The sequence below is a fragment of the Telmatherina bonti genome (assembly GCF_933228915.1).
Source record: "Telmatherina bonti genome assembly, chromosome: 3".
In the NCBI taxonomy this organism is placed as follows: Eukaryota; Metazoa; Chordata; class Actinopteri; order Atheriniformes; family Telmatherinidae; genus Telmatherina; species Telmatherina bonti.
Window position 1 is genome coordinate 5,603,246 of NC_136621.1, and position 20,715 is coordinate 5,623,960.

Sequence of the window (20,715 nt, forward strand, 5' to 3'; positions counted from 1 at the left end):
TATCATTCACAATTTTCACTATGTTATGGTGGGGAAGAGGGCCCCTGGAACACTCTGAGCCCAGGGGCCTGTGCACTTTTAATCCAGCCCTGATGATCATGTGTTTCAATGTTTTACTACAATTTTAGTTTTATTTCTATTAATCATCTTTTTAAAATGTAAATATTCATTTGTGGTCTGTTCAATCACCTCTAAAAGACTTTAATTTACTCAACATATTTCAAGAGGATGTTTATTCTACTTATACTCAGTTTTATTCATATTTCGTGTTCCAGTTGCAGTAAAACCATGAAAGGCCGCCGCAGCTTCGCGCCATCTTCTCTGATCAATACAAATATTAATAAATTAACAAACGGAAACCACTGAGGTTCTGGTATCGGACGGAAACCCATCTGGACCAGCGGTGCTCTCCTCACACCGCTTCATCCGCATGAAAATAAACTTTAACTGCGAGACGTCAGAGTCTGATTCTGGTTAGTTTGTCTGTGACGTCATGACCCCTTCCTCCACCTGAACTCCTCTTCCTCCCGGACAGCTTCCAGCTGATCTGGTCCCGTTTGCTCCAGCTGTTCTGCAGCAGCTGGATCACCTGCTGAGCGCCTTACCTGTTACCTTCCTTCAAGTGCGTGCACCACAAGTACGAGCCTGCCAGAAAGGAAACCTTTCCAGCCATGGCTCGCGCGCTCGACGCGTTTTCCCCAGAGTGTGGGCGTCTAGGTGTGTTTGCTGAAAGCGACGCACGGAGCGTGCACGTCGACGTGAGAAGTGCGCGTGCAGCGGCGGTTCGGGTGGAAGAAACTTCACCTCTCTTTCTGCAGCTCTCTGCGCCTGCATGCGTGTAAATCTGCGTGTGTTTGCGTGTTTGTCGCGAGCCTCGACCAGGCTGGGTGCGCTGCATGAGGGGCTTCTTCTTCGTCTTCTTCCTGCTGCTGCACCCATCCGACTGAAACTCTCCCCGCCGGAGTGTCAGCCTCATCCAGCGGTAAGTAACCAGACATGTCGGCCGGAAACCTCTGGAATGTGGCGTCAGGGCGCCGCAGAGGGGAAAGGAAGCAAAAAGCAGCCTGGAGACATGCTAACTAGCTGCAGACACGATAACTAGCTGCAGACATGCTAACTAGCTGCAGACACGATAACTAGCTGCAGACATGCTAACTAGCTGTCCTTAACCATGCTAACTAGCTGCAGACACGCTAACTAGCTGCAGACATGCTAACTAACTGCCCCTAACCATGCTAACTAGCTGCAGACATGCTAACTTTACTAGCTGTGTCTGTGGTAATGTGCGCTAGCTTAGCTCGGTTAGCATCGTGTTGAAGCCAATTCCGATCTTCAGTCCGGCTTCAGAGCTGCTAGACTTCGTGCCAACTGTCGTGATGCTGAAAACACTTTAGTCTGTGTTTCTCTGGGTGCAGAAGGTCAGTTTGCACGCAAACATTGCTGCACTTTGCGCACATTTCCGTGCGAGACGAGCGGCTAATGCTACAGCTAATGCAAGCCGCCGTTAACCTGTTTGCTCGTTTCTTACGCAAATCCTCCGCAGTCCGCAACATTTGCGTGTTATTTTAGTGAGACATTGTAATCTGTCAGTGTCAGACCCCGTGACCCCCACCTGTTTTTCTGCGCTAATGGTCAGGTTATGTTTCGCATTGCGTTATCGGCCCCCCGCTGCGCGCGCAGTCAACTGACCCGTGGTGCCTCCGGACTCTAGCCAAGCACGCGCTGTCACCTGTTCTCAACAGGTGTTCCCGATGATGCACGCGACTGATTGGATGAGTAACCCTATCTGCTCAGGTGTTTAACCTTCTGATGCAGCTGCTTTAACACCGCAAGGCCCAAGAATTTCAGGTTTTCCTGCAAGCGCCCCTGCCCCGGATTTAGTTTCTCCTCCTAAAAAAGGCCCATATCATGCTTTTCTTACTGGGCAAGGCAGAGCATCGCCCATTTTTCCAGTCAGTAACTTTCTCAGTAAAACTTCAGTCCACAGCAGACAATTTGAAAGGACCAACAACCTGGTGGCAAAGTCCAACACATTTCAGTCATTTCAGCTCACAAAATGACAAACAGTATGACTTGAGTAAAGGAATAACATTTATTCTATCTATGATCTATCCATCCATCTGTCCATCTATCCATTTATCTATCTTTCCATCTATTCAGCCATCAATCTATTATCTGTCCATTCATCTACTCATCCATCTTTCCATCCATCTTTCCACCCATTAATCTATTATCTATCATTCTATCCATCCATCCATCTTTCTATCCATATATCCATCTATCTTTCCATCCATCCAACCATCCATCAATCTTTCCAGCCATCTATCTATCACTCTCCATTCATCCATCCATCCATCTATCCATCCACCTTTTCATCCATCCATCCATTTATCTTTCCATCCATCTATTGTCCATCTATATTTTTATCCATCCATCTATCCATCTGTATATCCACCCATCTATCATCCATCCATCCGTATATCCACCCATCTATCATCCATCCATCCATCCATCGTCAGGTCCATACATCCTCCAGGAGAAGCAGGTCTGCAGCGGGGAGGGGTCACTGCGGGGGGCGATGTCTGCTTTATGTGCCATGAACCCGGTTGTTACCTCCGCCGAGGAGGTTATGATTTTCCCAGCGTCATTTTGCTCAAGATAACTTAAAAGGTTAGGGACGGATTTTTTATAAATATTTCAAGAGTTGTTGGAAATGTGAAAATGAAGAACTAATTAAATTCTGGTGGTGATCCGGATCACCGTTTGGATCCAGGAATGGTTTAGAAGGATTCTTTAACTTTGTGCTTGGTGGAGGTTTCCGCTTTCCGCATGCTTTTTTAGTTTCATATTTAACGAGCAACTTCGTCCGCGGCAGGGCGGGTCGTGCACGCGGCAGGGCGGGTCGTGCACGCGGCAGGGCGGGTCGTGCACGCGGGAGGGCGGGTCGTGCACGCGGCTGGGCGGGTCGTGCACGCGGCTGGGCGGGTCGTGCACGCGGCAGGGCGGGTCGTGCACGCGGCTGGGCGGGTCGTGCACGCGGCTGGGCGGGTCGTGCACGCGGCAGGGCGGGTCGTGCACGCGGCTGGGCGGGTCGTGCACGCGGCTGGGCGGGTCGTGCACGCGGCTGGGCGGGTCGTGCACGCGGCTGGGTCCGAGTGTTTTAATGAAACGTGTAAAAATGTTGGTACTTTCTCACCACCTCGGTCAGCTGTTTTTATCAAAACCATCCGTTTTACCTGTAACAGCAAACACACGGAAGCAGCAACTCCACTTCGTTTTCTCCGTGTTAACCACGCCCACCTCCAATGTCTGACCAATCACACGATGCTTCTCGCAGCCCTGCAAGAAAAAAGTTCTGCCACCCCGATGTGTCGAGAACTGTCTTCAAACACGTCCGCAAGAACAAAATGACGTCATTTTCTTCTCGGAGTCTCGAGAACAAGAAAGACGTTCTGGCTCCTTGTGGAGGATGGAACACGCTTTAGTGTTAACTGCTTCTGTTCTGTTTGGGTTTCGGAGAAAATGTGTGATAATGATAATAAATCTCACATCCCGCAACAGGTTCTGGACTCCTGAACAATGTCGGATTTTCTGCATGGAGGCGTTTTTTTCTGTCGGAATTAAGAGCAGATGTGTCGTGCTTGCTCACACCGCTGTGTGCTTTTTCTGAATCCTGTTCGCTCTTGTTGGAACAGATCTTTAGGTGCAAACGTCCAGCAGACGCCGGCGTCCCTCAGAGCGAGGAGGGCGCCTCCTCTCAGGCTTCGCCCCGCAGCAGAGAAGCAGGTTGAAAGCTCCGCCTGACCCATGGCCGTCTGAGCCAATACGGCCCCACCGTGGCCCATGCTCTGGATCCGTTCTCCTACCCGCTCTCCTTATCCCTCAAGCTGACGCAAAACCCCAGACACCTACCTCCCCTCCCCCTCCCCCACTCCCACTCCCACCCCATCCCCAGCGATTCACCTCGCCCTGCCATGGTGTCCGGCACAGAGACCGTGCACTACATCCATCTGCACAACTCCAGCCAGTCGGTGCTGGAAGCCCTGCGCACCCAGCGGCGTGAAGGCCTCTTCTGCGATGTGACCGTGCGTATACACGACGCCTCGCTGCGCGCCCACGCCTGCGTCCTGGCAGCGGGAAGCCCCTTCTTCCAGGACAAGCTGCTGCTGGGTCACTCTGAGATATCCGTGCCGCCGCTAGTGCCTGCCGAGACGGTGAAGCAGCTCGTGGATTTCATGTACAGCGGCTCGCTGGTGGTGCTGCAGTCGCAGGCTCTTTGCATCCTCACCGCTGCCAGCATCCTGCAGATCAAGACAGTCATCGACGAGTGCACCCAGATCATCTCGCAGAGGAAGGCGGCGGCAGGAGCAGCGAGCGCAGCTGCAGCGGCGGCGGCAGCAGCGGCGGCTGCAGGAGGGGCGATGCTCGGAGGAGTTCTCCCTAAACAAGAAGAGCGTGGTCTGGGGAAAGGGAGGGAGAGCGGCAGCAGTGGAAGCTGCTCTGTCAGTAGCGCGGCTGGAGGTGGAGGCTACGCAAACTTCTCCAACTTCATGGCTGAATGTGGAGCGAGTAACGTGGGCGGCGGTCTGGCGGGCGCCAACGTTAGTGTCAGCGAGAGCGGCCCCGGCCCGATGGATCAGAGCAACACGGTGAATCTGATGGCACTGGGAGACATGGGCGCCAGCTCCATGTGTGGCAGCGATGGGATGGGCCCTGGGGCCGGCGCCATCCTCATGAAGCAGAGCTCCAGCTGTACTCAGGATGTCCGGTACAAGCTCCGCGACCTGCTGGCGCAGACCGCTAACGGAGCCAGCACCAGCAACGCGGGGAACCTGTCCGTCAGCTGCAACTCCGGCGTTGGTGGCGTGGACAGCATCAGCAGGGACGGCCTCCGCAGCAACGCAGCCGACCTCTCGGATGACCTGGTGGGGATGGACCGATACAGCGAGGAGGAGGACATGGACGGCAGAGAGCGAGGAAGAGACGGAGACAGAGACAGGGGAGCGAGCCACAGCCGCAAGCAGAGGCAGCCGATAAGACTCCAGGTAGGGGGATAAGGGGAAGGGTTGCTATGGTTACAGCTTTCAGGCATGCAGAGCTGCAACGTTTTCCGTTTCTTTTTATGCTTTTCCCTCTTCTCACACTGCATTGGCGTATACCACCGACATGTTTCTGCACTTTGCACAACTGAATTTTCCGTCTCAACTTGAGCAGAAATTGCCTGGGTGATAATCTATGGACTCCTGCGTGTTAACTGTAGGTCATCCCCCTGATTACACGCCGTGTCGCCGAGCCAGTCTGCTGCTGCTCTGTGTGACTGCGTGACCACATTTCGCAAATTGGATGTCTTTTCCACTTAACATTGACACAGACCTTCTTCTCCTCAGGTGCTGGGGGGAGAGGGAGTGGTGGTGAAGGATGAAGGGGTGCAGGATGCAGATGGGACCGTCTATTCCTTGGAGGACGGCAGGCAAGATCAGGAGCCGGAGAGCCAGGAATCCATGGCAACCTTTGGGCAGGTACGTTACCTCGGAGGTGAAATGCAGCTGCTGAAGCCAGCGGCGATGACTCAGAGAAGAGAGTTAGTGAAATGTAAATGCCAAACCGTGCTGGAGAAAAAGCACTTTTATTGAACATTTTAATAATTCATTGGCGATTTCAAGTAGAAGGATGCCAGTGTTTAAAACCGTGTTAATTTTAGGGATAAATTTGGTCATAATCTCAATTCTTCCTTCCAAAAGATCTTGTGCCAAATTTCTAATCTGCGTTTGTGTCACAAGTCCTGAACTAAGTGGAGGAGAAACATGATGGAGAGGATTTATGCCGCAGCCTGCGGTACACTGCAGACTAGATGAGGAACATCTGCCACGCAATCAAAGGATGCTGCTTTGCCTCTCAGTTCTCTGCAGATGAAGTCATGATGGCAACCTGAATAATCTGCCCAGTTTAAGCAGTTAAAGCGTCATGTTTTACCAGCAGAGCATAGCAGGTGATCATCAGTGAATCCAGCACCTCCTGATTAATCAGCTCCTCCATCAGGTTTTCTTTTTTTTGCTCTTTCTCCAGTGTGACAGGGTGTGCAGCAGACTTTCTTCAGTATACTCATCAAATTACATTTACAAAAACATTTATTCTGTTTTAGCTTTTTTTTAAGCCTTTAACTTTCACACAAAGAAAAAAGCCAGAGAAAAATGTGTTTTTGTTTGTTTTGAACAATTATAAACAGAAATTTTTTTTTTCCCACTTATGTTTGAGATATTTAAAATAAGTAGATAATAATAATGTCAGAACGGTGAAATGAAATAATAGTGTTTTACTGTGGTTTTACTGTTTCTACGCTCATCTACCTGTTATGTGCATTTAAACTCCAATTACAATTTGATTTGATTAGGAGTCACCAGACTGCAATTATGTTCGAATAGATTTTATGTAATGCGTCATGTAATCTGATGCATCTAAAATAACATAATCCGTTGAATATGATAACTTATTTACATTTATCTTTTATTTTCCTTTTTTATTTGACATAAAAACGGGGAGCAGAAAAATGCTTACATAAATTTTCAGACTAAAGCTGCTTTGAAGGCGCGTCCTGCTCTTCGTCCCTCTCTAGGACAACGTCTTTCTCTGCTTCCACATCATGCGACAGATGAAACACAAAAACAGCTCTTGTTTGCAGCACTTGTGACCAGGCTTGAGCAGATTCGCTGTTTAATGGATTCGACACATCACAGCACATGCCGATTCAGTATAGACTTGTAAACGTTTAAAATAAATTATTTTTCAAGATAATAAGGTGACAGGAAAACAGCTGGAAAAGCACGTAAACTACGGACATACCAAACAGATGGCAGCTAGCCTTGCACCCTGTTAGCCCATCAGTCTGAGATTTACTCACTGAGTCTGAGGGCTGGCGTTTGGAGGCATTTTGGATCTGCATGAGAACGGACAGGGCCACGACCATAGACTGTAAAGCATGGACGGAACCTCCATGACGTCACCCGGAGGTTTCTGAAGAGTTGAAATGAAGCTTGGTGGGCGGTTCCTACCATCACCATCTTGGCAGGGGCATGCGTGTCGTCTCGCCCGGAAAATACAAATATGTGTAAAGAGGTGGAGCTGAGAGGGGTCACGTTGTTAACCGGCTAAAAACCGCGGTTGTTCTACGTTCTTCATAATTGAAGCGGAAGATCGGGTACCTGTCAATCAAAAAAATTCACTCCCCCCACAGTTGTCATGAAGGTAAACCTGACCTATTGAACCTAAAATGGATTTTTGAACCAGGCTGTAAACATGTTTATTTCTGCTGGGAAGTTGATATTTTTAACATTGGAGTCTATGGGGATTTACTCCCTCTTGTCTACTGGAGCCCCTAGTAGACAAGAGGGGAACTCCCATAGACATAAAATGCGTAGACGCCTCATAGAATCACGCTGCCTATATGAGTTGACGTCCCTTGGATGGGTCTCCCATGCGTCTCCAATGCATTTATTTGTAAGGTGTAGGCTCAACCACAACAATAATTTCACCAATTTTTACCTGATTTTTCTCACAGTTTGGTTTGTCACAATAGAGATGTTGTTATGATACAGATCACTGTAAAACATTAAAGACAAGGTGTTTATCTGCTAAAATATTTTTATAAAGCTATTTAACATAGACATAAAGTAGCTACAATATAAATAAATGTGTAAATGAATTTGATACTAACACGTTTGATTGTTTATTGATGCATCTGGATTTATTTATGTATTTTTCTGGGTGATATTTTTTTCTATCTGGTCAAATAAATCATTATTCAATAAATAACAAGTCCTGGGTCACCAGTGACCTGAAAAAGCTGCTAAACATTTAAAAGAACGCCTTCAGGGAGTTATTTAAGACAACACAAAAACAACTCAAAACAAAGATGAGGAGGTTCAAGGAGGACTACCGGAGAAAGTTAGAAAGCAGCAGAACGTAAGAAATTTGCCATCAGAAATTAAAAACGATCACAGACAAGTTTAAGGGGATTAGCCTGATGGAGGTGAACTGAACTGAACACGGCACCCCAACAGACATTCCACAAGCCCAAAACTTTTCATTTGCACCTCCACTCTGTCACCCTGCTGCTCAGTCATCGACTCTTAACACATCCTCATCACCCTCTCTATTGCATGAGATGTTCTCTGCCTCCTCCTCCAGCCTGTCTGTTTCCCTAGACCTCCTTTTCCTCCTCCTCCTGCCTGTCTGTCTGCTTAGACCTCCTTTTCCTCCTCCTCCAGCCTGTCTGTCTGCTTAGACCTCCTTTTCCTCCTCCTCCAGCCTGTCTGTCTGCTTAGACCTCCTTTTCCTCCTCCTCCTGCCTGTCTGTCTCCTTGGACCTCCCATTCCTCCTCGTCCTGCCTGTCTGTCTGCTTAGACCTCCTTTTCCTCCTCCTCCTGCCTGTCTGTCTCCTTGGACCTCCTTTTCCTCCTCCTCCTGCCTGTCTGTCTCCTTGGACCTCCTTTTCCTCCTCCTCCAGCCTGTCTGTCTCCTTGGACCTCCCATTCCTCCTCGTCCTGCCTGTCTGTCTGCTTAGACCTCCTTTTCCTCCTCCTCCAGCCTGTCTGTCTGCTTAGACCTCCTTTTCCTCCTCCTCCTGCCTGTCTGTCTCCTTGGACCTCCCATTCCTCCTCGTCCTGCCTGTCTGTCTGCTTAGACCTCCTTTTCCTCCTCCTCCTGCCTGTCTGTCTCCTTGGACCTCCTTTTCCTCCTCCTCCTGCCTGTCTGTCTCCTTGGACCTCCTTTTCCTCCTCCTCCAGCCTGTCTGTCTCCTTGGACCTCCCATTCCTCCTCGTCCTGCCTGTCTGTCTGCTTAGACCTCCTTTTCCTCCTCCTCCAGCCTGTCTGTCTGCTTAGACCTCCTTTTCCTCCTCCTCCTGCCTGTCTGTCTCCTTGGACCTCCCATTCCTCCTCGTCCTGCCTGTCTGTCTGCTTAGCCTGTCTGTCTGCTTAGACCTCCTTTTCCTCCTCCTCCAGCCTGTCTGTCTGCTTAGACCTCCTTTTCCTCCTCCTCCTGCCTGTCTGTCTCCTTGGACCTCCCATTCCTCCTCGTCCTGCCTGTCTGTCTGCTTAGACCTCCTTTTCCTCCTCCTCCTGCCTGTCTGTCTCCTTGGACCTCCTTTTCCTCCTCCTCCAGCCTGTCTGTCTCCTTGGACCTCCCATTCCTCCTCGTCCTGCCTGTCTGTCTGCTTAGACCTCCTTTTCCTCCTCCTCCTGCCTGTCTGTCTCCTTGGACCTCCCATTCCTCCTCGTCCTGCCTGTCTGTCTGCTTAGACCTCCTTTTCCTCCTCCTCCTGCCTGTCTGTCTCCTTGGACCTCCCATTCCTCCTCCTCCTGCCTGTCTGTCTCCTTGGACCTCCTTTTCCTCCTCCTCCTGCCTGTCTGTCTCCTTGGACCTCCCATTCCTCCTCCTCCTGCCTGTCTGTCTCCTTGGACCTCCTTTCCCTCCTCCTCCTGCCTGTCTGTCTCCTTAGACCTCCTCTACCTCCACCTCCAGCCTGTCTGTCTCCTTAGACCTCCTCTGCCTCCACCTCCTGCCTGTCTGTCTCCTTAGACCTCCTTTTCCTCCTCCTCCTGCCTGTCTGTCTCCTTAGACCTCCTTTTCCTCCTCCTCCTGCCTGTCTGTCTCCTTGGACCTCCTTTTCCTCCTCCTCCTGCCTGTCTGTCTCCTTGGACCTCCTTTTCCTCCTCCTCCAGCCTGTCTGTCTCCTTGGACCTCCCATTCCTCCTCGTCCTGCCTGTCTGTCTGCTTAGACCTCCTTTTCCTCCTCCTCCTGCCTGTCTGTCTCCTTGGACCTCCCATTCCTCCTCCTCCTGCCTGTCTGTCTCCTTGGACCTCCTTTCCCTCCTCCTCCTGCCTGTCTGTCTCCTTAGACCTCCTCTACCTCCACCTCCAGCCTGTCTGTCTCCTTAGACCTCCTCTACCTCCACCTCCAGCCTGTCTGTCTCCTTAGACCTCCTCTGCCTCCACCTCCAGCCTGTCTGTCTCCTTAGACCTCCTTTTCCTCCTCCTCCTGCCTGTCTGTCTCCTTAGACCTCCTCTAACTCCACCTCCAGCCTGTCTGTCTCCTTAGACCTCCTTTTCCTCCTCCTCCTGCCTGTCTGTCTCCTTAGACCTCCTCTGCCTCCACCTCCAGCCGGTCTGTCTCCTTAGACCTCCTCTGCCTCTACCTCCAGCCTGTCTGTCTCCTTAGACCTCCTCTGCCTCTACCTCCAGCCTGTCTGTCTCCTTAGACCTCCTCTGCCTCCACCTCCAGCCTGTCTGTCTCCTTAGACCTCCTCTGCCTCCACCTCCAGCCTGTCTGTCTCCTTAGACCTCCTCTGCCTCCACCTCCAGCCTGTCTGTCTCCTTAGACCTCCTCTAACTCCACCTCCAGCCTGTCTGTCTCCTTAGACCTCCTCTACCTCCACCTCCAGCCTGTCTGTCTCCTTAGACCTCCTCTAACTCCACCTCCAGCCTGTCTGTCTCCTTAGACCTCCTCTAACTCCACCTCCAGCCTGTCTGTCTCCTGCAGTCAAGGGAGAAGTAACTGGACAAGCTAACCAGACAAGGCTGCAGGTCCAGATGGTGTCAGCCCAGAAGTTTTGAAAACCTGCTCAGAACAACCATGTCGGATTCTTCAGCTCTTTTTTTTTTTTTTTTTTTTTTTTATATCACCAGCCAGTGTCAGAAAAGAGTTGCTGTGCTTTGGAAAGCATCCTAAAAATCCCCAATCACCTGGACCAGAAGACTACAGACCAGTTGTCCTGACTTCTCACATTATGAAGTTCTGCATAGACTTTTATTTGTTCACCTCAATAAGCATCCTTTTAGGAACCATTAGTCTTTTTTTTTTTTATTGATCATGATCATAAGGAAACAACAATGTCTTCAGTCAGAGGCTTCTTCAAGTGTGCTGCAAGACAGAAAGGTCGAGTATCTCCTCAGAGGGCTGTTTGGTTCCCATTCATTCATTGCACCATTAGAACTAGCATTCCAACCCTGCTTGCTTGCCATGTCGTAGTGTCAACAGGCCAGGTTGCAAAATGCAGAGAATCCTAGAAGTCATTTTCTTGGAAACAGAACAAAAAAAAACACACAATCATTGCACAAAGTGAAGTGTTCACACCAGAGTGAAAATACCTGGAGCACACTTTCAGCAAGTGTATGTCTGTCTGATGGCGTATATCTTTTCCAACCTTCTCTGTGTTACATCAGACACAAGATTCCTTTAATTTTGTTTCCATGTAGGAAAAGAGTTAAAGACAGTCTTGTTAGCTGTTTTTCCCGGTCCATCATGTGCATGGACACTGCAACCCACTTCACTGCAAATTCTCCCCATGTCTATACTTGCACCTCACAAGTGCTGAAAGTTTGGGTACCACTGATGTAAAAGATTCCCCTTTCGAGCTGTTAGGTCACTCATTAGCTCTCATATTAGCAGCTAACGCTACAACCACCCACATTGGAAAATACCAGAAAGTGACCACCACACACGTACGTCCTTTGAAATAAATCTGATGATGGAATGGTAATGTGCACACAGTTTTTGTAACAAGGTATTTCAGAAGATCATGTAAACACATCAGACTGAAATAATAACACAGTAATCTGATTACTCTCAGATGTCTGAATTTGCTGATCATGTAAACGAGGCTGACTGTGGATGCAGACGATGTTACGATTCATGAGCCGCATACAGGCTATAAAAGCTGAAAAGTCGTCTAAAAAACGAGTTTCTTTCTGCTTTTGTTTAAAATGTGACCTTGATTTTCTGTCTGTAATCTGTAATGAGTCACAGTTTGAGGCAAAATCTGCATGAAAACAGTTCATTTTACTTCTGTTTTATCTACTCAGGAATATTACAAATGTCTTTTATTTAATTGCATCTTGTTTATCTCATTTGATTGTGTTTTCTATCTGCTGTCTGGTTTCATGTTTTAACTGTTTTGATCCAAGAGAAGTTGTCTGCTTGTCTTGTTTGTTATATCTGTGAAGAACTTTGAGACATTTTACTTACATCACTGTTTATTCACAAGAGAAACAAAACAACTCATTTTACCCAGAAATGATTTTTTATTCTTCGGTTTGATGCGAGCAGCAATTTCAGAGAATTTTTGATTGTTTTCCTGCAATTTGTTCAACTTTCTTTTGAATAGATTTTGTGTGTGTGTGTGTGATTCTTTTTAGGGTTTCTATGATGATCATGGAGTGTTTTCAGAGAGTTTCTGGCCGCAAAGCGAGCCTGCTCAGACCATGGCTTTCAACCCCAGAGGACGGGTCAACAAGCCCATGACGCCACCTCCGACCACGCAGTCCATCAACAACCAGGTTGGCGCTGTGTGTCACACCACCTCGTTACAAGCGAGCTTTTTGGTTTACTGGAAACAAAAACCTTTTAGCTCCTTTTTCATCAAACGATTGTGAAAAAACTGGCTTTTATGAACAAAAATTCTTCAACAGAAAACAGAAGACATACAAGATCATGTATTATAATGGAAATCTCCTGACTGCAGCGTTCCTGAGGGGTAAAATATCCTGATTTGTTGTTTAAGTAGAATTAAAGTTATTGTTATTGTGTTATTGTGTGAATAGATAACCATAACATATTACCACCTGTATGAATATACGGCATTTAGAAACAACAACTGAATGGGCTGCTAGCCAGCGATAATGGAGCAACTGGATGTTCAGGAGGATGTCTGCTTTTACATTTATCTGCTAAATATCCTTCCTGTCACTCACCTCAGTAAGGATGTACAGGAAGCAGATTAGAGTTGGGGCAGAACCAATCCAGTTTCACCATCTGAGCCATAGACTGTATATAAAAGATGGGCGGAGCCTCCGTGACATCACCTGGAGGTTTCTGAAGAGCTGAATTGAAGCTCATTGGGCGGTTCCTACGCAGCATCAGGAGTGCCATTTCTACGGAAAATACAGAAATGGTTAAAGAGGTGGAGCTGAAAGGGGATCTGTGAGTGTGGGGGTGGGTGAAGGACATCTATCAAACTCTGACCTGCCTGTCGCTAAGAGCTAACCAAGCTAACACAAGAGATAACAGGAACTAGCCAGCTGAAGGAGGTAAGCAGGCTAGAGCTAAATCACGCGGTTGGCTAAAAACCACAGTTATACATTCTGCCTTCCAGAAGCGGGAGATCGGGTACCTGTCAATCAAAAGGACACGCCCCTAATTATGCTGATTTTCAAGAATAAATTACTTCTAAAGTTTTTTTTTTTTTAAATACTCCCCCCACAGTTGTCAAGAAGGTAAACTTAAAAAATGTTTTTGTAGCAGGGTGTAAACATGTTTATTTCTGCTGTAAACATGTTTATTTCTGCTATAAACTTGTTTATTTCTGCTGTGAAGTTGGTCTTTTTAACATGGGAGTCTATGGGGATCTGCTCTGTTTTGCAGCCCCTAGTGGATGAAGGGGGAACTGCAGTTTTACGCACTTTGAACCGCCAGATTTTGCTGCTTGATCGGACCCTGATAGTATAGTATGTAAGGTGGGGGAGAGCAAAGAAAAATTGATCCTGTTATTTCCTATTTAACGAGAAACATTTCTGTGGCAGAGCGTCCGTGTCTATAAATGCCACGTGTTGGATACGTTTTCGTGCTTTCTCACCGCCTCAGTCAGCTGTCTATCAAAGTTATCCATTCTACCTCACATTATCATATTTGCAGAATGCTTTTCTGACTTTCCACCCTCAATTGTCCGACCAATCACACAGTACTTTGTGGAGAGGACACCTGCAGAACGCCGTGCACACTGATCCTGCTGGACAGTTATTTCAGTGCTACCTGTGACGGCGTGTTTGTCCTCCTGTACAGCTTCTGTTCCAGTACCCAGTGGGCCAGTCGCAGCCTGCTCCATTCTACGTGGGGGGGCCCATGGGAGGGATGGACAACATGGCAGGAAGTGAGCCCAATCAGCAGGCTCCGCCCCCAGCACCAATGACCCCCGCCCCGCCTCCCTCCGCCTCCTCGTGCTCCGCAGGGCCCTCTCCTTCCTCCCAGGGATCCGAGACCTCGTTCGACTGCACACACTGTGGCAAATCTCTGCGTTCCAGGAAGAACTACAGCAAGCACATGTTCATCCATTCGGGTGAGTTTGTGTCACACAGCAACTTTTTCTGCAAACTTTTTTTTTTTTTAGCTCACAGACGTTTTAGTTTGCATGTGAACCGCTGCAACGTCACGGATAACTTCAGGGAGTCTCCAGATCTACAGAAAGCAGGAACTATGAGCATACGGACTTCTGGTTTCTGCCGTTGCTGCGTTTTTACACCAGCTGTCGTGTTTTCTCTTTAGTCAAGCAGACCGGTAGACGAGCAGCACCGAGCTTGAGGTTCACGCAGTTTTCACCAGCCATGTTTGCAGGAGAGACCCACTCTGAACTTTATTTTATTACTGACTGGGCCATCCGCCACCTGCCGTATCCTCTGTATGAGCAGCAGACTGTGGAGCCCATGGCCTGCTGCATGCCCACGTTCCCTCATTTCCATCTCATGCTGGGACGCACCAGCGTTGCTGCTTCAGATGCCCACAAACACGTCGTATGACGAGAGTGTGACGTCTTCGTTGTGTGGTCCATCAAACCTGAAGACCGCAGGCTCTGAGAGAGGGGCGGATGGAGTCATGCAGACTGATGTCTAGTGGTTCAGGTCCGGGTTCAGGTCTGGGTTCAGGTCCGGGTTCAGGTCTAGGTTCAGATCTGGGGTCAGGTCTAGGTTCAGGTCTGGGTTCAGGTCTGGGTTCAGATCTGGGTTCAGGTCTAGGTTCAGGTCCGGGTTCAGGTCTGGGTTCAGGTCCGGGTTCAGGTCTAGGTTCAGGTCCGGGTTCAGGTCTGGGTTCAGGTCTAGGTTCAGGTCTAGGTTCAGATCTGGGTTCAGGTCCGGGTTCAGGTCTGGGTTCAGGTCCGGGTTCAGGTCTAGGTTCAGGTCCGGGTTCAGGTCTGGGTTCAGGTCTAGGTTCAGGTCTGGGTTCAGGTCTGGGTTCAGATCTGGGTTCAGGTCTAGGTTCAGATCTGGGTTCAGGTCTAGGTTCAGGTCTGGGTTCAAGTCTGGGTTCAGGTCTAGGTTCAAGTCTGGGTTCAGGTCTGGGTTCAGGTCTGGGTTCAGGTCTGGGTTCAGGTCTGGGTTCAGGTCTGGGTTCAGATCTGGGTTCAGGTCCGGGTTCAGGTCTAGGTTCAGGTCTAGGTTCAGGTCTGGGTTCAGGTCTGGGTTCAGGTCTGGGTTCAGGTCTGAGTTCAGGTCCGGGTTCAGGTCCGGGTTCAGGTCCGGGTTCAGGTCCGAGTTCAGGTCCGAGTTCAGGTCCGGGTTCAGGTCCGGGTTCAGGTCCGGGTTCAGGTCCGGGTTCAGGTCCGAGTTCAGGTCTGGGTTCAGGTCTGGGTTCAGGTCCGGGTTCAGGTCCGGGTTCAGGTCCGGGTTCAGGTCCAGGTTCAGATCTGGGTTCAGGTCCGGGTTCAGGTCCGGGTTCAGGTCCGGGTTCAGGTCCGGGTTCAGATCTGGGTTCAGGTCTGGGTTCAGGTCTGGGTTCAGGTCCGGGTTCAGGTCTGAGTTCAGGTCCGGGTTCAGGTCCGGGTTCAGGTCTGGGTTCAGGTCCGGGTTCAGGTCTGAGTTCAGGTCTGAGTTCAGGTCCGGGTTCAGGTCCGGGTTCAGGTCTGGGAGACGGATGGAATCCTGGAACGTGTAAATCTGGAGACGTGTTTAATAACAAGCATGCTTTGCTCTGCTGTGTGTGTGTGTGTGTGTGTGTGTGTGTGTGTGCGTGTGTGTGTGTGCGTGTGTGTGCGCGCGCCTACCCGCCCCTCCAGGTCAGAAACCTCATCAGTGCTCCATCTGCTGGCGCTCCTTCTCCCTGCGCGACTACCTCCTGAAACACATGGTGGTCCACACGGGGGTCCGGGCCTTCCAGTGCACCATGTGCGGCAAGCGCTTCACCCAGAAAAGCTCCCTGAACGTCCACATGCGCACCCACCGTGCCGAACGCACCTTCCAGTGCAATGTGTGCCACCGAGCTTTCACGCACCGCACCCTGCTGGAGCGCCATGCCCTGCAGCATGCCCACCACGCCCCCCAGGCTCCGGGCCAGGGTCAGGGCCGCGGGGCCAACATGACCTCACCGACCAAGCACAGTCCTCCTGCTATGGGAGGACCCTCAGGTATGACTGGAGCAGCTGGCATGGTTGGCAGCATGGCCAACATGCCCAACCATGGAGCTTCCTCCACCTAGAGTCAGAGAAGGGAAAATGGGGGGTGGGGTGGAGGGGGGGTGAGCCCATTCCTTGAAGCACCACTTAATCGTCTTTTTATTCTCGTTGGAAGAGTTCTTACAGGTCTAAAAGTTCTCGCTCCAGTCAGGGTTTCCTCACGGGGCCGTTAATGTACTCTTAAAGCCGTTTGGGATCTGTACAAACATCTCTGGAAATTTTGTGGAAAAAGGTAAAATGATATCTGTACTTTAGTTTCCTGTGTTGTGACGTTTGTTGCTGTGCGGTACGGAGCAACATGCCCCCCCGTCGCGCACATGAACCGCCATTTTGAACCGCTAAATAAGGGTGCTCTGCTCTGATTGGATCATCATCGGCTCTTATTCATCCGATTGGTGGAATAATTCTCAACCAGGAGCTGTTTTCTGATGATGAGTTGTGTAAGAATGGGCGCTTGACAGGCGACAGCATCATCATCATCATCATCACTGTTAGATGCACCGATATGATCAGAGCCAGCATCACAGATAGACATTTAGCCGAGTTTCCCAGATTCAAAGCCGTGATCTTTAAAAGATTAAATTCACAGATATTTTCCATCATTCAGCTCCGTTCGCTCTGCATGGAGGTGAAGTCGCTCCCTGAGCATCATGGCAGGATGCGTTATGTGAGGAGCTGCCCTGCAGTCCAGTTCCAGCCTCCTCAGACGCAACGCCAACACGGCTCACCTGGCGGAGCGTCAGCGGACCACGCGATCCATGAGCCGCGTCGCAGGAGGTCATCATCAGAGCATCCTTATTTCAAATGTGGAATTGTGTCGGAACTCAGAGAGGTCAGAGTCACCAAAGAGGTCAGGAAATGGGGGGGGTGGGGTAACGGGGGTTTGATTCACCTTCTCTTCTTTTAAATCAGGATCTAAAATCATCTGTGTCAGACTAAAGGTTAAAGGTTAGGACACACTCTACAGGAAACGCCTTTCATCCTGACGGTCCGAGGTGAGTTTACCCGCAAAACATAGATCTCTTGCCACGCGGCGTGGCAGTACGGGCGGCGTGGGCAGTACGGGCGGCGTGGGCAGTACGGGCGGCGTGGGCAGTACGGGCGGCGTTGGCAGTACGGGCGGCGTTGGCAGTACGGGCGGCGTTGGCAGTACGGGCGGCGTGGGCAGTACGGGCGGCGTTGGCAGTACGGGCGGCGTGGGCAGTACGGGCGGCGTGGGCAGTACGGGCGGCGTGGGCAGTACGGGCGGCGTTGGCAGTACGGGCGGCGTGGGCAGTACGGGCGGCGTTGGCAGTACGGGCGGCGTTGGCAGTACGGGCGGCGTTGGCAGTACGGGCGGCGTGGCAGTACGGGCGGCGTTGGCAGTACGGGCGGCGTTGGCAGTACGGGCGGCGTGGCAGTACGGGCGGCGTTGGCAGTACGGGCGGCGTTGGCAGTACGGGCGGCGTGGCAGTACGGGCGGCGTTGGCAGTACGGGCGGCGTTGGCAGTACGGGCGGCGTGGGCAGTACGGGCGGCGTTGGCAGTACGGGCGGCGTTGGCAGTACGGGCGGCGTTGGCAGTACGGGCGGCGTGGCAGTACGGGCGGCGTGGCAGTACGGGCGGCGTGGCAGTACGGGCGGCGTTGGCAGTACGGGCGGCGTTGGCAGTACGGGCGGCGTTGGCAGTACGGGCGGCGTTGGCAGTACGGGCGGCGTTGGCAGTACGGTTTGTTCCATGTTGGAGCCGTTCCGTGTTCCGGGAGTTTCCTCCGGCGGCTCGGTATGGAAGCGTGCAGAGATGGAAGGAGACGTGGGAAGTGGAGCTGCTGCTCCACGCCGTCGTGCTCTGACCACGTCTTTCTCCCCTCAGTTAGAAGTTGAAGGTGAACAAACCCGAGGTGGGGTGGGGTGGGGGGGGGGCACTGATACAGCACGGTGGGTCTACAGGGCTTTGGGGGCGGAGAGGGAGGTGGGTGGGTGGGTGGGGGAGGAGGGGGGAGGGGGCTTACGCACAGCTGGGTGAATGAAATTCACCGCCATCTGTCGGGACGCTTTGCATCATTTTCCACAGGCGCCGCCGGTCAGCACCAGGATCATATACCTCAAACCAAGATGGGACACTATTTTCTCATGGAACTGTTTGCGAATCATTTCAGTATGTTTTACACACACACACACACACACACACACACACACACACACACACACACACACACACACCAACAATTACCTCGGTGGTCCAAAGACAGGCATTAATGCTTCTCGTCGTTTTAAGCTCATCTAAGTGGGAACTAAAGCTCAGATGGACCCGTTGGCTTCCCTCAGACCTCGCTAAAGTTCTTCTGTGTAACTTGATCTCTGTAACGCTCACGTTGCTGTTTGTTGCTCGTCATTTTACTTTGTTTTGTTTCCTCAGTGCAGAAATAAGCAGAACCTGAAGGAAAATGTGACATAGCCATTTAGAGGAGGTTAAATAAGGAAGATTAACGCTGACAAATCAGACGATCATCAGGATTTTTATGGAGTCTTTGGTTGTTTGTCTTTTTAAAAATCTACTTAATAATAAATGGAAAGTGTTGCTTAAAAAATAAAAACAAAACAAAAAAAATTCTGACAGCACTATAAAGATAATAAACCTTTTTAATGTTTTAGTAAAACTAACTGAATCCTGAAAATGTACAATCACCCCAACATGTTTCAACAAAGCTAAACTTGTGATAACCTCCGTTGTCACATTAATATTTATTACAATTTGATGTCTATGCACAATTCTGTTTGCACATTATTTGGACTTGTTGTCCCTGAGCTTTCTGGCTTAACGTTGTGTTTTTGGGTTGCTTTTTCCTCTAAACACCTGAAAGGTGACGTGTTCCTGCTTTCTGCTCGTTTTCTTCAGCGTTTGTTATGATACTCAGCAGCCGACTTCAGCTTCCCAAGAGCCTTCTGGTCCGATCTCCTCTACAGATGAGCCAGTTGGAACTTTGCGGGTGATTTAAATGATTTGACATAAAGGAAAAAAAACATTGAGATTATTTAACAGAGTGCGTCCAGGAAAGATTGTCTCTGCCTGGACGTCACTATAAAGACGGACATTAAATGTCCGACGTAAGTGGGGGGGGGGGATACTGCTTATTTACGCTGAGCAGGCCGGGCAGCGCCACGTCTTCGGCTGCTGACTAAACAATAGTTTGTCTTCAGTGTTGTGGATCTAAAAGACAAAACAACATGAGAGAAGCATGACTGAAAGACCTCCAATAAGCTACGTATAAAATTTAAAGCCAAACTTTGGTGCTTTCCTTTGAAATCTTTACCTCATTTTGCCAGCAGCAGGCTGTGGTCCGGTTTGGTAAATAAGCAGTGTTGAGCTGTTTCCGAGCTTCGACGCGTCCTCAGCCGCGGCTGTGGCTCTGTTACATTTAGTCTGAGGTGGACCTTGTACAGTACTGTAATATGTGTGCTTTGAAGCCATGTCAACGCATTGTAACATACTGTGTTATGCCTTTACTCTGGTTTTTCTGTCTTGTTTTGTTGAGAGGAATGATGATTGTTTTTCTACATTAATTACTTTAACAGAAGTTAAAAATGTCAAAAAAAAAAGCGTTCAGTCATTTTATGAAAAATAATCTCTTGTCATGGTAAAACTACAAGTTTTCTGTAAAAAGAGACTGAAGGCATGATTTTAACTTTTTCTGAGAACTTAGATGTTGTATTCGATGAAATAATTGAATTTTAAAAAATGAGTGATTTCAAAGATTTCTTTCTCCAAATAAAGTCTTTTACGGCTACTGCCTGTCTTCAGAGTGGAAAAACATGGTTGGTTTCTCTCTTTAACTAGATAGACATGAATGTTAACGTGACGCATTCAACTCAGCTTTATTTGTATAGCATCACTTCACAACAATGTTGTCACAGGGCACTTTACATCCACATCATTTCAAGCCAATTCATACATATCCTATAATAGAAACCAACTGATTGCATCGAGTCATAACTTGGATCCAATCCCCCATCCTGAGCTGCACTCGGCGACAGTGGGAAGGAAAAAACTCCCCTTTAACAGGAAGAAAACCTCCCGCAGAACCCGGCTCAGGAAGGGCAGCCATCTGCCTCGACTGGTTGGGATGGAGACGACAGGAAAGACAGATCAACATGTACAACTGCACTTATTCTTTATCGCCAACGTCGATACAGAGCGTTAACTTATTCTTTTTTTTTTTTTTTTGCTGGATCTGAAAACGCGGTGCTTCTGGACAGATTCTGTTCCATGGTGTTCATGCAGTTTAACCAGAACCTCGAGCTCTGCTGCATGTAGAAACCATCACGTTGGAGACACGCAAGCTGGCGGTCAGGCTGATTATAACCAGCGTTTCTCTGAACAAACAACATATTCAGGCGGGCGGCAGAATTTCATGGCATGTCAGGATGTCGACGCGGGATTGTACACGTTCAAACACGCCAACACAGATCCTGGCGAATGAGCGGTTCCAGGTAAACCCCGATGCATGTCAGTGGAACATGT

General features: G+C 49.6%; 1 protein-coding gene across 2 annotated transcripts; it reads left to right on the forward strand.

Moving 5' to 3' along the window:
* Positions 1-788: 788 nt before the first annotated feature.
* On the forward strand, positions 789-19,942 carry zbtb45 (zinc finger and BTB domain containing 45). Of its 2 annotated transcripts, none has more exons than XM_079264936.1 (7): positions 789-982; positions 3,696-5,045; positions 5,388-5,519; positions 12,195-12,335; positions 13,837-14,110; positions 15,821-16,168; positions 19,093-19,942. In XM_079264936.1, the coding sequence occupies exons 2-7, from the start codon at positions 3,975-3,977 to the stop codon at positions 19,185-19,187; spliced, it is 2,061 nt and encodes a 686-aa protein (XP_079121062.1). In that variant the 5' UTR covers positions 789-982; positions 3,696-3,974; the 3' UTR covers positions 19,188-19,942. The 2 variants fall into 2 exon arrangements, with proteins under 2 accessions (XP_079121062.1, XP_079121063.1); XM_079264937.1 differs by lacking the exon at positions 19,093-19,942 and adding an exon at positions 16,824-17,064.
* Positions 19,943-20,715: the final 773 nt, after the last annotated feature.

Excerpts from the sequence above, each read along its gene's own strand:
- zbtb45 (XM_079264936.1), top strand. The coding sequence starts at position 3,975 with ATGGTGTCCGGCACAGAGACCGTGCACTACATCCATCTGCACAACTCC. Across the intron at positions 12,336-13,836 it reads CGCAGTCCATCAACAACCAG|CTTCTGTTCCAGTACCCAGT; the intron begins GTTGGCGCTGTG and ends CCTCCTGTACAG. Across the intron at positions 16,169-19,092 it reads TGCTATGGGAGGACCCTCAG|CGTTTGTTATGATACTCAGC; the intron begins GTATGACTGGAG and ends CGTTTTCTTCAG.